Here is an 18442-nt window from a genome sequence, read left to right as displayed (position 1 = left end):
ACAGATATGCAGACACCTGTAGGTGCGGGGCATGAAGTGGTACAGGTTCATGCCTGCCACCTCCTATTTCTCAGGGAAGCCACTGAGCCGACTGACGCCTCCAGCTGGACACCGGCGGAGCCCAGCACTGAGTCTGCGGGTCGTGATCTTCTGCCCGCGGTGCTCCCAGAACCAGGTGCAGGAGCCGGGCAGTGGAAGGCAGCACTAGTTGAAGGCGAGGATTGGCAAGGGGACTGAGTAGCGGGGGAGAGGGAAGGGAGTGGACCCCAGGGACAGGGAGCGAAGGTGCCGGAAGGATGGGTCTGCAGTAGTGCAGCTCAGGGTTTCCAAAGGCTAGAAAGAGAGAAGCCAGGAGCGGATTCATAGGAACAGGAAAACGCTGTGGGGTGGGCGGCAGGGTCTGGGCTTCTCCAGAGGCATGAAGCCCTGCCAGAGAGAGGGGGCAGGGAGAGGGGACACAGGAGCTTGCCAGGCGGTGGGCAGGGTGCCGAAGGAGTGGGCCCCAGGGAGATGAAGCCCTGAGGCCCCCCCCATCCTGCTGGGGGCCTCTGCCTTCCCTGTGCTCTGACCCCCAGGCCACCCCGTCCCCAGACTCACCCACGACAGTGAGGTTGACCTGGGCCTGCCTGCTGCCCAGCTTGTTCTCCACCAGCAGAGTGTAGCAGCCACAGTGTTCCTGGCATGTGGCCAGGATGGTGAGCCTGCTGCCATTCTCGCTGTTCTCCACCTTGATGTGCTCGCTCTCCTGGATCTGGGGGCAGAGAGTGGGGCAGGCGCTGGAGACTTGGGCCAGGAAAGGAGGAGGGCTCCGACCCCCACTCCCCACCCTTAGGGAATGCTGTTGGACAAGCGGTATGGGGCTCCGTCTTGTCTGGACTCTGGGCTTCCCCGTAAGGCCCCTCCTCTCCTGCGTCCAAAGCCAAGCCTCCCTGAGGTGGTCCAGATCTGGGGCGAGCAGGGAGGGTGCTGAGCAGGGCCTGGCAGATGAGCTCTGTCTGCACTTGCTGCCCCAGACCAGAGCTGAGGAGGGTCCCATATCTCAGACACGTCTGAGCAGAGCCCCCTACAAAGGCCACCCCAGTGTGTTCTGACCTCTTCTGTGCTAATACTGGAGCCGCTAGCCACATGTGGCTACTTAAATCATAATTAACTAAGTGAAATAGACCAAATGTCCATCAACTGATGAATGGATAAACAAACTGTGGCATATCCAGACAATAGAATATTATTCGACCATAAAAAGGGATGAAGTACTGATTTACACTACCACAAGAATACATACTATATGGTTCCATTTATATGAACTGCCCCGAATAGGCAAATCCATAGAGACAGAAAGTAAGTTAGTGGTTGCCAGGGCCTGGGGAAAAGGGAGGAATGGCTGCTAATGGGTCCACGGTTTCTTTTTGGGGTGATGGAAATGTTCCAGAATTAGATCATTGTTATGGTTACACAATTGGTGAATATATTGAAAACCACTGAATTGTACACTTTAAAAGGTCAAATTTTATGGTGTCTGAATGTTACGGTGTATATAACAAAGCCGTTATAACGATTTTTATTAATTACAATTTAATTGATTGTACTAGCCACACTTCAAGTGCTCAGTAGCCACATATGGTGGTGGCTACCATATTGGATAACGGATACAGAACATATCCATCACCAGAGAAAGTTCTTTTGTCCCCGAAGGGGACCTGGCCAAATGTCTCTGAAAAGGGAGAGATTACATCTTCCTTCAGACACTACAAGGCCAGACAGAGCACAGAGCAAGCATCTTTGGGACGATAAGGCAGGCTTCTCAGCTTCATCTTTTGAGACCAGTCCTCCATTCCTCCCTGGTACTAGCCTCCCATCTCTGGGCCTTAGGACAATTTGAACGGTTTAGAAACAGAACAGCAGAGAACTCAGATGAAATCTTCACATCCTCTGCAACGTTCCTGATTCAGTGCCAGCCACCATCTGGGACCTTTGTCGATCACATGTAAGAGGCACACGCTACCAATATGGGCTCAATAGAACGGGTGGGCTCCCCATGTCCCTTTAAGCTGGTTGTTCAGAAATTCAGACATTTCAAAAAAAAGAAAAAATAAATTCAGACATTTCTTTCATAGGATCATTATTAGAAATGGTATATTTCTGGGCCAGTAAGCCAGGTTCTATTTAATGTACAATTTATCTATCCAAATACCCGGCTTCACTTTTATCCCTGCAGCACGTGGTAAGTTGAAGTTGTTACCACAGATAGGGCTCAGTGGGCTAGCCCAGAATCACAGAAGGCTCACAGGGTCTGAGAGGTCCTTTAGGTCACTGGTTCTATTTTCCTGACTCTGAGTAGAATTCTAGACTAAAATATCAAAATCAGGTGGGGGGCATGCATGGTTTCCTTTTTTTCCTTCATACTGTTCTCTGTCACACAAATGGTCTGTAAAGCAGGTATTCATGGTAGATTCAGAAGCAAAGGTTATTAACAACTCAGACGTGGGGGGTGGGGACAGGTGGGGGAGGGCCCTCCCCTCCCATTTCTAAGGCCCGGCTGATCAAAATGATGCTGCCGCCATGACAGCATTTCTCATCCCCTTCGGCCCAGGGGCTGGGAGGGTCATTCTCGGGCCATTCCCCTCCCTCACTGACCTGCTTTCGGAACTTCATCCAAGTACAGGTGATGGGCTGGGTGCCTGCCACTTTACCAAACAGCTCCACAGACTCTCCTGCGCGCACCTTTTGGTCCTCAGGAAACTGGATGATCTGAGGGGCCATGGCTGGGAGAGGACAAGTGACAAAGTGAGCAATGAGACAGGAGCCTCGGACAGACTGATCTCACTCAGTGCTGCTGTCCACACTGGTCTGTTCCTCTCTCGCCTTCTAGAGCCTTCAGAGTAACACTGAAGACAGCGGCCACTGCTCCAGAATGTCCAAACTCATGGGCCTGCTAGGTTGGTTCATGTCCTTATTTGGATTCTTCCAAAATGGCCCACACAATTTACATGGCATAATTTTCCATGTGTCACTTGCTCTGGAATTTGCATCTTACCCTAAATTTTTAATCTACCTGCTAACTCCTTTAATTTTTAGGTGATTTTATTTATTTATTTGACAGAGAGAGAGAGAGAGAGAGAGAGAGAGAGAGCCAGAGAGCACAAGCAAGGGGAACAGCAGAAGATGTAGGAGAAGCCCAGGGAGCTTGATCCCAGGACCCTGAGATCATGACCTGAGTTGAAGGCAGATGCTTAACCAACTGAGCCACCCAGGTGCCCCCTGCTAACTCCTTTATTAATTAAGCAGCACCTTGCCTTCGAACCGTCAGGTTACCCTGGCTGACAGGTTCAATAGGGTTCATGTCCTCAAATGTCTTTCACTGGGAAACAGACAAGGCTCTATATGACAAGGACATACAGAACAGCGCATTAAGACAGCATAGAGTGGATCACCTCCTTAAATGGCAGCGTGGAGGGCAGAGAGTTAGGCAGAATTTCACAGAAGGGGTGGGAAAGTCACTCATACTGTGTGATGCCATATGACATCCCTATAGCTAGGGACGCTACAGGGAAGCAGGAGAAAAGACAAGTAGTGAGAGAGGGGAGGGGGCCAGGCTGTACAGAGGCTCTTGGGGAAAGTTTGGTCTGAATAATGCAGAGCTTGAATCAGGGAGGGGCAGTGGTGGTCTCCTGGGACCTTATACCAGTGCTCAGTCTTGCTGGGCAAAGGAAAAACCCCTCATGGCAGATGACTCTTGCCCCCAAATTCTCCTGGTGGCCAATTACCTGCCTTCGGAGGTGTCTTGGGGGCGGGTTTCTTTTTCACAGTTGCATCACCTGAAAAAGAGACATTCACAGGTTATTTTCTGTCAATCTGGCTTTTCACAAAGCTCCCGAATCCTAGGAGCCTTGCCCGCTGCCCCTGCCCCAGGTAGAGCCCTCACTTGAATGTGTTTTTCAGGAGATCTTGCACTCCCGCATAGACAACCCCACAACTGAATGAATATCAGTTCTCGGGGTGGGGGGCCCTCTGTAAGGGTTTCTGGAGCCTCCATTGAGATAAAAACTCAAAAATGCTGAGTCTCCTTTGTCCATTTCAACGATGATAACTCCACACTCAGTAACTATTCTCTCACCCAAACTTCAGGAAACTCAGAAAGGAAATTATGTCAGACAAATCATCTAAAGTTAGCCTTTGGTGTGGATCCAAGGGTCTCAGGCTTCCTTTGGGTCACAGACTGTGGACTAGTGGCTTTCATTTTTTTAGTGTTTGCTGAATGGATCGATGAATGAATGAATAAATGAGTGAACCCACCAGACGGTCTCTTCCATTCCTACTCCATTCCTTCCACTTTCTCCAAGTAACTCAAATAAGAAAAATGACCCACACAGACCAATTTCACAGCACAAACCTATTCATTTGGCTAAATAACAATATGATGAATACCAAAAATACCCTCAGTGATTTTCATGGCTTGTTTTCATCTTTCTTGCAGGTCTTTAATCAAAACCTATTTATCCAGGTGGAATGAGAATCTATGCACACACAAATATCTGTATGTGAATGGTTACAGGGGCTGTATTTGTGATTGCCAAAAGCTAGAATTTATCCAATTGTCCCCCAACTGGAGCATGGATGAACTTATGGTATAGTCATACAATGAAATACTCCTTATCAAGAAAAAGGAACAAACTACTGATACACAGAACATACGATGAATCTCAGTGATTCATCTTTCTCCAAGAGAGGCCAGACTCAAAAGGCTACAAACTGTATAATTCTATTTATATGCCTCATTCTGGAAAAGGCAAAACTATAGGGGCAAAGAGCAGATTAGCGGGGGATGGGGACAGGGGTTGACCGTTAAGGGGCACAAAGACATGTTTTAAGGTGGGGGAACCATATTTTGATTATGGCACTACTTATGTGACTATATGCAGTTGTCAAGATTCACAGAACAGTGTCCCAGAAAGGGTGAACTTTACTGTATATAAGTTATATATACAAATACAAAAGAATGGGAGTCACTTAACCAATGAGATCTTCCCTAACCACTCTATATCAAATAGCAACCCCCTGCCCCCAGCACTTCTTATCTCCCTTACCCCACTTTATTTTCCTCCCCATGGCACTTAGCACCATATAACAAACTATATATTTACTTGTTTATTTACTGTCTGCCCTTCCCCTATGTCTAAAGTAAAAGGTTTTCGAGGGCAGGGACTTTTTTTTTTTTGCTCACTGCTGTATACTCAGTGTGCCTGGGACAGAGGAGGTACTTGGTAACTATTTATTGAAGGAATGAGCAGTGGTAATGTTAGCAATTATTCACCCACAAAGCTTCACCTCTGCAGATTATGGAGAAGAAGCCCTGTGTCCTGGCTTGGACATTGCTGTGTGCCCACAGGCAAGTCAGCTGACTTTGTGGATTATCAGCTGTGCATCTGTAAAACAGAGAGTGTGGTTACCCACCTGAGAGCCACGCAAGGACTCTCTGAGATCACAGAGCTGACGACTACCAGGCATGTGGCCCAGCCCAGGGTGAGGCCTGCTTCCACCAAACGTACCCTAGCTTCTCAACGTTATCAATCCCCTGTCCATCTCACCAAAACTTACTGAGGGCCTGCTGTGTGTCAGGCAAATGCCAGTCAGCACACACCCCTAACCCGGGAACTGAGAGGAAAACCACACACATGTAAGAAAGCAGAGCTTGTCCTCAAGGGCCTAAATGGCAAGGCCTGTGGCCCACAGGAAAGGCTTTTTTTGTTTGTTTGTTTCCTTTTGTCATAAAGGATATTGATGGGACAACTGGCAAAATTTGCATAAGGTCAATAAATTAGATGATAGTATTGTATCAATGTTAATTTCATGTTTTGATCACCAAACTGTGGTTTTCACGAGACTGTCCTTATTTTTAGGAAATGTACACTGAAGTATTTGAGTGTTGAGGATACCATGTATGCAACTTACTTTCAAACTACCCATAAAAATTATATGTACAAATACGTATATATATGCATATGTGTGTGTAGAGAGGGGGAGGGAAGGAGAGAGGGAAAAAGCGAGGGAGAAAAAATACATGATAAAGCAAACATGGTAAAATGCTGATATTTAAGGAATTGGAGTGAAGGGTATATAAGAATTATTTGTACTATTTTTTGCAACTTTAAGTCTGAGATTATTTCAAAATAAAAGTTAAATAGAAAGTTTTTTTAAAAGGTTTTATCCAGGGGCGCCTGGGTGACTCAGTCAGTTAAGCATCTATCTGCCTTTTGCTCAGGTCATGATCCCGGGGTCCTGGGATTGAGCCTGCATCGGGCTCCCTGCTCAGCGGGGAGCCTGCTTCTCCCTCTGCCTCTGCCTGCCATTCCCCCTGCTTGTGCTCTCCCTCTCTCTGTCAAGTAAATAAATAAAATCTTAAAATAAAAATAAAAATAAAAAACATAAAAGGTTTTATCCAGGGGGCACCTGGATAATCCTTAGAGATAATCCTTAGAGCATGAGACTCTTGATCTCGGGTGGTAAATTCAAGCCCTACGCTGGGTGTAGAGCCTACCTAAAAAAAAAAAAAAAAAGAAAAAGAAAGTTTTATCCAGACAACACGATGCGGTCGTTCAAGTGAAGGAGAAAGAGGCTGCCCTGTGGGCTGAGGGGGTGACTAGGCAGGGGTCGATGGTGGGACACAGGACGGAACTCAAGGCTGCAGAACAACTGAACTGGAGGCAGAAGGGCCCCGCGGTTCAGGAACAGAGAGTGGCTTAAGTTGAGGATCACGGTGATGTTTGGTGGAGGCCGTCCAGAGTGTGGGGCTGGGATTAGAGAACAGTGGTATGAAGGCAGTGTGACAATTTAAATGAAGGAAAATAAAAAATTCAGTTCCTCGGTCATCGTAGTCAGGTTTCAAGTGCTCGATAGCCACACGTGGCTTGTGGCTACCATACTGCACAGACACAGAACACCGCTGTCCTCGCAGTGCTGGCCTAGGATCCCAAGTCTGAGGGTTAGGTCTTTGTCCAGAGTGAACAGGGAGTCCTCATGCAAACAGCAGTCCAGCTGGGCTTGAGGACTCCTGGAGGTCTCCCCACCTCCTGGGGACAAGGCTATCCAATTCAGAGGCTACTGCCATCCTTTGGGAAAGAAGTGATCAAGGTCCAACCTTGGTAAAGGCAGCAGAAAAGAAAATACAAATAAGAGACAGAAGAAAAGTTAAAACAATTAGGGGCTGAAGGGAGGTACAAAGATTCCTTAGAGATTTCTGGCTTGGATAAGTGGGGAAAATCCTAGTGACAGAACAACAGAACTCGGGAGTGAAAGAGGAGGCATTTGGCTTGGTCCAAGTGAATGTGGTAGATGAAAGAATTAAACCCACTTGTAGGCTAGAAGCCCCGGATCAGAATTCTAGAGGGAGGTTGGTGGAGATTGGAAGCGGAAGACTCTAGAATCAAACACGCAATCATAATGGAAACTGTGAGGATGGGTCAGTTCTTTGGGGGAAAGAATGCAGTGAAAGATGGGAAGGGGCTGGTGTCTGATCCCAGGCGATGCCCACGGTGAGGAGCTGGGATGATGAAGGAGAGGGCTGTGGACCTCAGCAGATGGAAGGAGGGCTGTTCCTGCAAGCAAGGGTGGAGGAGAATGGGCCCCGGGGAAGTGGGCGTCAGGTATGACCAGCGCTGAGTGACGGGGTAAGGTGCGAGAGGGCAGGTTCCACGAGACGGTGTGGTCAGAAGTCACTTCAGAGGAGATTCTTAAGGAAACAGGTAGGGAGTCAACTAACCTGACATGAGTTCTGGAGTTGAAGGGACAAGGAGAAACAGGGTGACAGAAGAAGAAATGTCAAGCAAGGTTTCTTCCCAGGTGAGAGAGGAGTACAGGTTTGAAAGCAGAAGGCGGGGGCTCTGGAGAGGGAGAGCCCCAAGATGGAAGAGCATGGGAAAGCCCTTAGAAGCAGGTATCAGACGGGTTCTGGAACAGCCACGAGAGGCTGAGCCCCGAAGCCCCTCCCTTCTTCATCAAGGGCTGCTGGGAAGGGACAGGCCCTCCAGGGACGCCGAAGGGCTGCTACCACAGGCAGGACCTGACTTCCCGTGGACAGCGAAAGCCATCTGTTCAGAGGAGCTGTGTGGGGTTGCTGTTACGGGCTGAGCTGCATCCCCCCCACAATTTTTATGTTGAAACTCCCGCCTCCCAGTACCTCAGAATATGACCATATTTGGAGATATGGGCTTTAAAGAGGTAATTAAGTTATGGTGAAGCCATGGGGCAGGGGTCCTAATCCAAACGGACCAGTGTCCTTAAGAGAAAATTTGGGCACACAGGGACACCGGGGTACATGCACAGAGAAAAGGTCACAGGAGGACACAGTGATAAAGCGCCCATCTGCAAGGCAAGGAGAGAGGCCTCGGAAGCAACCAAATGTGCCCATACGCTGCACTTGGACTTCAGCCCCCAGAACCGTGAGACAATACACTTCGGTCGTGCAAGGCCCCGGTCTGTGGTATTTTGCTGTGGCGGCCGTAGGGATGAACGCAGCTGTGGACGGGCTCTGGAGGCTGGGAAGGAGCGCGACAGGCGTGGAATGGAGGGCCGAGAGTGAACAAGGAGGACCACGGCAGCACACCATGAAATCACATGACCCCAAAGTCCCACTCTACGCTATTCTTGGCAGCCTCGGTAAACCTACGTGGCTAGAAGTAGAGCCTGAACTGGTCTCTATCTTCCTGCGTCACCGTTAACTGGATCGAGGGCCAAAGTTTTATGTTTGTTCTATACATTAGCATCTTCTGCTGTTTGCATTGGTTAGCATTTGAAGCTGGTTTGGTTCCTATTAGTAAAGACAGTTTTAAATGTTAATGAGGTTCTGTATCCTTTGCCATACACATTTTATACAAGCATCTGCTGAAATCCATTAATTGTGTTCAGGGCTTAGAAGAACATACTTCATGGGTCGGAAAGCAGAATCCCCTGATTCTAAAACTTGGTTTCTCACAGAGAGCTGGACTCAGTGCCTGTGGTGTCTAAACCACGATCTCATCATCCTTTTTCCTATTGGGTTCTTTCCCCAACAAAACACCAACCAGCAGGGCACCTCACATTGTTTCCAGGTCATGAAAAAGGAGATAGATTCCTAGGTGATTCGTCAGGCTCATAAAAACCAGATGTGGCCAAGGTAGAAACAGGACCTGAGCCTCTGATGCCGTGTGTGTGGCTGCTTTCTCCCTGTTGCCTCTACTCCAGTTCACTCTCTGCTCCATCCCCAAATCCAGGCCCTTGAGATTCTTCTCTGTCCCCTTGCAGAAAGGCAGTGGGCACGGGCTCTGGAGCTGGGCTTGGGTTTAGTTACTGCCCTGTCGCTCCCTGAGCTGTGTGACGTAAAGCATGTCACTTAGCCTTTCAGAGCTTTAGTTCCCTCACTCACAAAATGTGAAGGGGAGAAGGAAAATTTGTTGTAAAGCATTAAGCTACGTTGTAAAGAAGGTATCGTACAGAGTGCATGCTCTAATACCAGCCCCCCACCCCACTCACCCCTCTTCCCCAGATGGATCCCCAGGGGACTTCTCTGTTCATTCCTTCACCTATTCGTACATCACACGGTGTCAGCTGAGCTCTGTACCTACATGACATCGTGCATGCTGCTCCCGGCGCTCCTTCTCCCAGTGCAAGTCCTCAGTGGAGGTAACACTCTTGCTGGTCCAGATGCTTAAACTCTCAGCTCTCCTTGGGTTACTAACTAGTTTCCTCTACTCTGAAGTCACCTGTCCTATTGTCTTATTATTAATGTCAGCCCTGTGTCTCTCATTCCCTTCTCCAACACCTTACACGTTTGCACCAACCATTGCCAGAAAGGAATATCCTAGAAGGAAAATAAAATCCAACGATCTTTGCAAATCCTGGGGCAGCTATTGGCCACATGGTCAGGCTAGCAGCTAATATCCTCCCTCTGCCTTCCCCTTGGTCCGTCCCTCTGAGGAGGAACTCAGTCCTTTCTCCCAGACGGTCAGCCCCAGGCAGCAACTCCTCCTGGCCTAGCTCTGCTCCCCGAACTCAGATGCCCCTGGGGTACTTTGCTCACTGCTGCTCTCAAGAGTGCCTCTTTTATTCCTCTCTCTGCTGGCCTCATTTTCGCTGGAGCCCAGGCCTCTCTCCTCAGCCCACCTATACGTCCCATTACCTGACCGTCCCCTTCCCTGGCATTATACTGCAAGCCCAGTGTCCAAAAGCAGATCCAGGATCTTTTCCCCAAACCTGCTGCTTGCCCCTCCCAAGGCCCCCTCCCTACCATCTCCTGTTACTAACATCGGTCAATTCCACCCACTAAATACCTCCTTGGTCTGCCACTTTCCACATCCCCACTGTCACTATTCTAGCCCCAACTGTAGCACCTCTTCGGCCTCTGGGCCCCTGTCCCCACCCTAATACAGCCATCATTCCGAGGCCATCAGTTCACTGTTTAAACCTCTCCAATGCCAGCCACTGCCACTGAGGATCGAGTCCAACTCATCTTACAAGGGCCTTCGAGATCCGTCCCCAGCCCTCATCCATCTTCTTTCTTACTCTTCCTTCCCTCTTGGGGAACTCAGTCACCCAGGCCCCGATGCTCGACGTCAGTGGTTTTTCCAAATTGAGTGTGCATCATGAGCACCTGGGAAATTTGCTAGAAATACAGTTCCTGGCCGTCTGGGGCATGCTGATGCTGCTGGGCCCTGCCTCACCCTTTGGAGGGGGCTGTTCTATCCCCCACACCCATTGTCTTCCTGTTTCTGTAGCACCAGCCTTTTGCCTTCAGCTCTTTTGCCGACTCTGGTACCTTCTTCCGGCAGCCTGCAGTTCCCACATCACTACTGCCAGGCTGGGCTCCATGGCCCTTCGAGGTGGTCGTATGTCAGCACTCATTGGAGGCATCATAACTGCAGAAACCCACGGCCAACACGCATACACCACAGCAAGCTTCCTGGGCACAGGAACAGGGCCCATTTTATTCACCTTTTGTACCCCCAGTACCTAGCATGGTACCTGGCACATGCTTGGAAAGCTATTAAAGGAATGAGCGGAGCCCCTGAGGATCTCTGTTAACCTGGGAGTTCCCCAGAACACTCCACCCCAGCCCTGTGACCCTGATCCTGGGAGATAAAGCCCTGGAGCCTGAGTCCCTGTGCAACTTTCCATGAAAAGGAGCTGCCTCCTTGCTCTGTCACCAACTAGATCAAAGCTGTTGTTGGGTGCTGGGCCTTCTACTCTAAAGAGGAGATTGAGACTGGAAGAGGTGAAGCAGCCCAGTGAAAACATCATGAATCAAAGCCTGAACTTGGAAGCCTGCTGGGAAACCGGGGGCAGGGCTGGGGAGGCCGGCCTCCTGTCTGAGCAGCCCACGGATTGCTTCTGCCCCGGCCTGCCCAAGCCCTGACCGACTCCTGGCCTGGTGAGCCTTCCTTCTGTCCCGGCATGGGGGAGGAGGTCAGGGTCCACAGAAGTTTCCAGACTGCTCAGTCTGAAGGCACAGGAGGGCCTCTCCCATGAATCAGCAGGGCAGAAGACCTGAGCAAGCGCTTGGGAGATATTTACAGAGCCTGAAGGTGGGTCCCTCAGCGTCAAAAGGGTCTGAGACAATGGAAAGCAAAGGAAAATTAGGGAGGTAGCACCAACAGCTTCGGGTACACGGAGGTCCCTGGATGTCTGCTTCTCTGGGGACATTTCCCTTTTTCGGTAGTTAACTAAAAATAGACATCAAACCCTTTGCAATTCCCAAAATCAGCATTAACTTTCTACTGCAGGCTCCTGAAGGTGACTCAGGCTGGGTGAGGTATGGAGGGCGCACTCACACACAGGGCTGTGTCGGGGAAGGAGGGTGGCTGTGGGGACCCGAGGAGGGAAGGCCAAATCCCACTGCCCTGCGCTTGGGCAGACGCAGGGCTCTGGGACAACCCCCAACACTTCCCCACTGCTGGCACACACGGGGCCCCTTCCAGGATGTCCTTCTAGACAGACCTGTGGAGGATTATCGGTCATTTCCCCAGAATTAACATCCCTTCATAGGAAAGGCTGTCATACAAGAAGATTCCAGAGGAACACTGCTCTTCTTGTCATTGCAAACACTCACCCCCCAGCCCCCAGGACACAGGAGGCCAGGATAGTTGTGCAAGAGGCACCCAGCATGGCCAGGAAGGCAGCACCAGCGTCCTCCCTGGGGAGGACTCATCCACCCATTTCACAGGATCATGGGAGACAGGGGAAGACTGGGGAAGGAGGGGGGGGAAGTCACAAGGTCCCATGCATGGCAGGGTGGGGGGTGATGTTAGGCACTATCCCTCCTCATGGAGCAATACTTGGGTAGAGAGACACTGGGAGTTGGTACCAGTTTTCAAAGGCATTTGTGGAAATACCCCAGAGTTTTTCTTCCAGGATCCCAGTGTCAAGCAAATCTTGATGCCAAATGTCAACGTGTCTAGCATTTCCTTCTAGCTCTTTGAATCCCGTCGTGACTTAACATTCCCCATGACTTCAAGAGAATATTTAAAAGAAAGATGTGATCCTGGGGGAATCTTTCAGGAAAACTGGGCACTACCTTGGACATCCAAAGATGCTTTCAAGTTGACGTGACTTTGGTTTTGGAGAGAGACACATACAGGAGGCCAAAGCAAAGGTATCTAAAAAGCATAATCTGGGATGGCCCACTGCGGTCACTGATGCCAAAGTGGCAAATGTCAGGCCACTGCCAGGCACAGAGTACAAAGGGGTGTTCTGTCTGCATCATCCCCAAATCCCAGAAGTGCAATAGAGGCAGGGACCCTCAAAGCCTGGGAACTCATGAATCTATTTGAAAAAGCAAATGCTTATTTTATCCCTACCTCAGGCTAGGCACTGACATTTCAGAAATGAACAGGCCCTGGTTCCTGCCCTCAAGTTATCAAAGTGCCCTGTGCTCATTAATCTCTTTTCTAAAAGACCATCAGCTCTACAGACTGATAGGAGGAATCCCCAAGTCTGTTACCACCTGGCATTGCCATGTCTCTATTCTCTAAAACCAGCTCTGAAGTCCCATCTACTTTCCATGCCGATCCCCTCCAGCTAGGATAACCGTGACCTGGGCCTTCTGCTTAAAGCCTCCTTCCCATCAGGATGTTTCTGTTACCGTGTCAAACAAATGATACTTACTGTAGCTTCAACCCATCACATATCGGATGATATGAAGGGGAGTTAGCTGACCTCACCTGAACTGTGTCACTCAAAAAAAAAAAAAAAAAAAAAGCATTTCATTGAATAGACTGATGTCAGACCTCCTGGAAAAGCCTGGGCTCAGTTGGAGATAGTCCCCATCTGCCAGGCCCAGAAACAAATGGTTTTGACCAAGTCCACATGTTCAATCAGAGGCAGAACCAAGACTTTTGTCCCTTGCTTTCTAGCCTAGTGGCTTTTCTGGCTATGTCTGAGGACTGCCCCAGAACCAGGCACAGTAAAGGGGCATCTGGAGGTCCAACGAGGACGCTGCCACCTCCCCATGCCTACTCAACCCAGGTAGAGTCTTGGATGCTTCTCCCCTGGGCCCGTGCACTTCTCTCTTGTTCTTTCTCCAAAGGTAGGGGACAACCACTCCGGACTGGAGGAGTGGATGAAGTGTTCTAGGAGTGCCAACAGTAAGTTCCCATCGAGGGGTGAAAAGTTGCATTAAAAGGATATCAGGACAATTGACAAAAAGTGAATATAGACCATGCACTAAATAGTAGTATGGGGTTAATGTTAAATGTCCTGATTTTAATAACTGCATTGTGGTTATGTTCTTAGGAGATACACAATGACATACCTGGAGATCAAGGGCATGATGTCTCTAATTTATGCATAAATGGTGCGTGTACATCTAATCTATATGATGCATGGTGAATATATGTGAATATATACATAGTATGTCTACATCTGCATGAATATCATGAATGGTGAATAAATTTATATGAATACATAACATAGGGAATGCTAGGATGGTAGAACAAAACATAAATAATTGGTGGATCTAAGTAATGGGTACACAAGAGTTCCTTCTACTATTACTGCAACTTTTCTATAAATCTGAAATTATATCAAAATAAAGTCATAAAAAAATTCCTCTTGGGAGGCTTGTGGCAAATACCCTGACAGGTCTGAGGATCCCAGCGAGCATGGTGGGGGTTGCCCTCCTCGTCCCTTCAGCTCCCATGGCAACAGAACCCTGCCCCCTCATGGGCCGGGGGGAGTACTGCCCAGGCGCATGTGGACACCACAAAGTACGCCTCTGAGACCAGCAGGGCATGGCGCTCTGCAGCAGGAACATGGATCAGGGTTGGCCTCACAGTTCCAGATCTTACCAGCTGTCAGACCCTAGGCAGGACACTTTAGTTCTCTAAGGCTCAGTTTTGCTCCTCTGTAAAATGGGACCAACTACCTGTAGCTCAGCTGAGTGAGACCTGCCTGAAGTGACAGAGCGTGAGCACCTGATGGGACGCCTGCTGCACGGGGGCTGGGCAGGTGCTACGTGAGCACCCGGGTGGGTGGGGGGGAGGGAGGGGTGCTCACAGCATTCCTTCTGGCATCTGTGCAGTTCCTTTCTCCAGTGTTTCAGCAATGTTACCATTCCACTTCAACCACACCACATTCCTCTCTCCTTCCTAACCTGGCCCAGAGTTCCCCGTGTCCCAAATCACTGCACACTGCCACTCCTTGCTCCTGGACTTGTGACTTGGGGTCTGGCACGTTAGCTTGTACTTCTGTCCGTTTCCTCCCATCCTGCCACCTGGGTTGGCCGATGGACTTGGCTTTGCCCTCACGGTCCTCAGCAGGACTCCCAGGGGCTCCCAGGCCACTGAGTGGACATGTGCCGTCTACCCTCACACCTGACAGCTCGCACACAGGACTGAACAACACAGCTGAGGGTGCGGAGGTCTTGTGGGGAGGGATCTGGCTATGATCTGCTTGACAAGAGAAACACTTGGCCTTCCCTCGGTTACTGGTAGGAGAGATGGATTTCCTAGTTAGATTATGTACTTCCCAGCCCTTGAAAAAAAGGAACACACATATACAGCCAGAGCACTCAGGGACAAGAGAATCTGGGCTTTCTCATGGGGCCAGAGATGTTTGGGATGAGAGACGGCTATGGTAAGAGAGAAAGACAAGCTGCAGAGGTGTCCAGAATGCACGATGTATTTACATCTGCATATGTAAATGCTCAGAAAAAAACAGTTGTGAATGTAACTGAGGAGGTGAGTAGAACTGGGGGTTGATGAAAGAGGGCTTTCATGTTGTCCCTGGAACATTTCTATACTGTTTAGCATGTTTAAGGAAGAATGCATACATATGTAATTAATAAATGCTACAAATCATCCCAAAGAGTGAGGATAGAATTGGAGGTGCAGGTCTAAAAGACACCTCCTTCATTTTCTATCTCCGAGCAGCTACCTTCTCAGGAGCCCTCAGGAAGGAAGCTCCACGGTGTTCTAGAAGCATCCAGAGAATTCGACAGGTTTCTGAGCACAGGTGTGTAAGCAGGTGGAGGGGCCACCAGAACCACCCTGCTGACGCTCTCAGTGTCCAGGGGGTGATGCATGGGGTGATGAGGGGCTGCGCGGACGGACCATTCAAAGTGGTCCTTACTGTACATGGAGAAACACTCTTCCATTTCTTTGAGGGGGGGAGGGTAAGACGTCTGTCCTGTCTGTAACTGTGACCCAAAGGCTAGAGTAAAATTCCCCTTCCACAGACAAGCGGGGTCTGCTGGAGTTAATCCACTCACGAATGTGTTTATTTGCTATGAAGGGAGACAAGCCCTTTCCATCAGCCCTGCCCCTTTCCCTAAGCAGTACCACTGACTGAGCCCCACTCCCCACTCCCTCCAGAGGGCTAAGAACCTTGGCTTCCAGCTCTGTTTCTGGCATCTTGCTCCCTCCCTAAAAAGTGGAGACTGTGGGCTGTACCAGAGATAGTCTGAGGACCTGGGCGTGACGGGCTCCAAGGCAGCGCCACACTTAACAGAGGCAGGAAAGGAGACCCCCTCTGCTTCTCCGGCCCAACAGTGCAGGCTTGCCAGGCTTCGGGCCTGACCGACCTCACACTGGAATGGGCCAGAAGCTTGAACAAATACTGAAGCCTGGATGCTACCCTCAGAGATTCTGGTTTAACTAAGCTGGGGTGTCCCAGCAGCAGAGGTTTCAGAAGCTCCCCAGGTGAATGTAATATGCAGGAGGGTTGAGGGCTCCCATCCCAGAATTGGACGATGACAACTTGATTGGCCTTTCCCACCGCCTTCCCTCCTCCAGCACAAAGGCCCAGCTCTCGGGGATGCTCACTGTCTCCAGCCTGTTTTCTCCTTCACCACTCTCCCCTTGACCCCACGCCTCACTTCCTCCAGGATCTGCCTGGAATGGATGTGCCAGAGCTGAGGACAGGAGGCTGCTGACGACCCAGCTCAAACTCCACACGCTCTAGCTTCTGCTCCCAGGAGAGGTGAAGGACTGGCTCAGACCCCTATGTCACAAGCCCCGGGTGCTCTCCTAAGATCCCATTTTCTCGTAACGAATAGAGCACAGGCCCAAGTAATCCTCTTGGAAAAGAAAATCACCAACCCATTCTTACTAGGTTTTTCTTAACAATTATTTATGCATTTCCAGCAACTTATTAAATGTCCACTCCTGATCATCTGAGCTCCCCACTTTGGTTAAATATCCATTAGACATTACAGTTCCAGTTTGGCTACCCCACATACTGAAGGCTGAGTATCCCCCTGACAGCTGGCTGGTATGTGCACAAGGAACCCAAGCTCATCATTAGGAAGGTAAATATGTAGCTCTGAAAAGAAGAGAATAAAACTAAGTCACAGAACTCTGCCTTGTCACAGAAAAAGAGACTCAGCCTTTTAATTAATCAAGCTCAGTCACTTAGCTCTATTAGTATGGGTAATTAAGAGCTTGTCTTTTTTTTTTTTTAAACATAGAGTGTATGGGGGATGTTCAAACCACTCCATACCCTCTGTTAAAACTGGGGTTTCAAAGCAGAGTTTTAATAAAATGAGACCAATAATTAATCAATAGGGGAAGCCAGGGCCGCACTATGACTTTTGTGGTCTCTATGCACTTTTGCCTTCATGAACCCCTTCCTCCATTTTAAAAAGGAAGAAAAAAAAATGATATATATGTATATACACATACATACATACACACAAATTATATTTTACAGCTGCACTGGTATAAAGATAAATATATTAACGTTATGAATTAAAACATTTTTCTTTGACCTAAAAGTTTAGTTTTTCTTCTACTTCTATAAGAGATTGAGATATTTTTGTGGGCTCTGCATGCTGTGTCTGATGGCTCAGTGGGCCCTGGTCCTCTAGGTGAGACCCAGGAAGAGGGAGACCGTCCTGGAGAGTCGCTGGAGAAGCTCCCTCCCTGAGTAGCTGTTTATACCGCAGTAGCAACCTGATTCTAGGAGACTCCATAAGGCCCTTCTATGAGCAAGGCCCAGCGGCAGCCCTCAGGAGTGGAGGGCAGCGAGCCCCAGCCACATCACCAGACACGGGGCAGCAGGGCGCTGCTGAGTTCTCCGTGAGTGCGCGCGAGGCCAGGGTCACTTTGAAAGCAATGAGGTGGCCTTTCGGTGGGCGTCTGTCTCACGTGGGAAGGTGCTCCCACAGCCGAGGCATGCTGGAAGGGACACGACATTTCCATTGCACACTGGGGAGCCCAGTCTGGCTTGAGTCTCAGATAGGAGTGAGGAGCTGGGGGCGGGCTTGGAAAGAAGGGCCAGGCCGACGTCCGAATGTGTGTGTACAAGTGTGGCGGGTGTGCCAGGACAGTGACGTGTGTGAGGCTCCCTTGTCTGGGACTACAGCCAGGAGTGGTAAGATCTGAGCTTGGAAAGGTCTACCGGCAGGAAAGACTCACCTGGGAGGAATCGGGAGGAGGAGTCTGGGTGAGAAGTACAGAGGGCCTGAGTGAGGCGGCGAGTGGACGTGGACGTGCGGAGGCAGGGAGAGGTGGGCAGGGTCACGTGGCCGCTGGCCCGGGCACCAGGACTTCCTGGGGCTCAGCGGGGTGCACACGAGGGGGCTGGGGCTCTGACGCTGGCCCTCAGTGCTGGGCTTGCCTAGAGGAGCTGAACAAGTACTTACTCTCTGTTCCTAGCACAGGAGGAAGAGAGCTCTTGGGCCTCCGGGCTTTCATCTCCGGGGCCTTGGCATTCTCCTTGGTGGGAGCATCTGGAACAGAACAGGTCACCACAAACATCAGTGGGCTGCTGCCCGGGGAAATGAGTCGAGGAGGCATCTCAATAAAAAATTCCCACCCCGACCAAAATTAGAGCCCCTCTGCCCCGTCCTGCTCCCCATTCCACTCTGGGGGCCCTCAGTGTCTGCTGGGCAGACGGCGCCTGCCACTGGGCACCTTCCTCCACAGAAGCACCAAAGAAGGAGCGTCCACTCCACTGCGCCTTATAAATCAGGTGGAGA

At 49.9% G+C, this 18442-nt stretch overlaps 1 protein-coding gene across 9 annotated transcripts in view; it reads right to left on the bottom strand.

Annotated features, from left to right (window-relative positions):
* The window catches only part of MYLK (myosin light chain kinase), a 173349-nt gene that overhangs the window by 45867 nt on the left and 109040 nt on the right, over positions 1-18442 (bottom strand). For 6 of the 9 annotated variants that reach the window (XM_027583953.2, XM_027583954.2, XM_027583956.2 and 3 more), the window contains 4 exons: positions 18107-18193; positions 3765-3815; positions 2635-2762; positions 598-751 (listed from right to left, as the gene is read on the bottom strand). In XM_027583953.2, the coding sequence (XP_027439754.2) occupies positions 598-751; positions 2635-2762; positions 3765-3815; positions 18107-18193 (420 nt within the window). Of the gene's footprint in view, positions 1-597; positions 752-2634; positions 2763-3764; positions 3816-17879; positions 18070-18106; positions 18194-18442 lie in introns of those variants that run through there. The other 3 variants (XM_027583955.2, XM_027583961.1, XM_027583960.2) reach the window with 2 other exon arrangements.

Source organism: Zalophus californianus, chromosome 1 (genome assembly GCF_009762305.2).
Source record: "Zalophus californianus isolate mZalCal1 chromosome 1, mZalCal1.pri.v2, whole genome shotgun sequence".
NCBI classification, from domain to species: domain Eukaryota; kingdom Metazoa; phylum Chordata; class Mammalia; order Carnivora; family Otariidae; genus Zalophus; species Zalophus californianus.
This window is presented reverse-complemented; position numbering and strand designations above follow the sequence as displayed.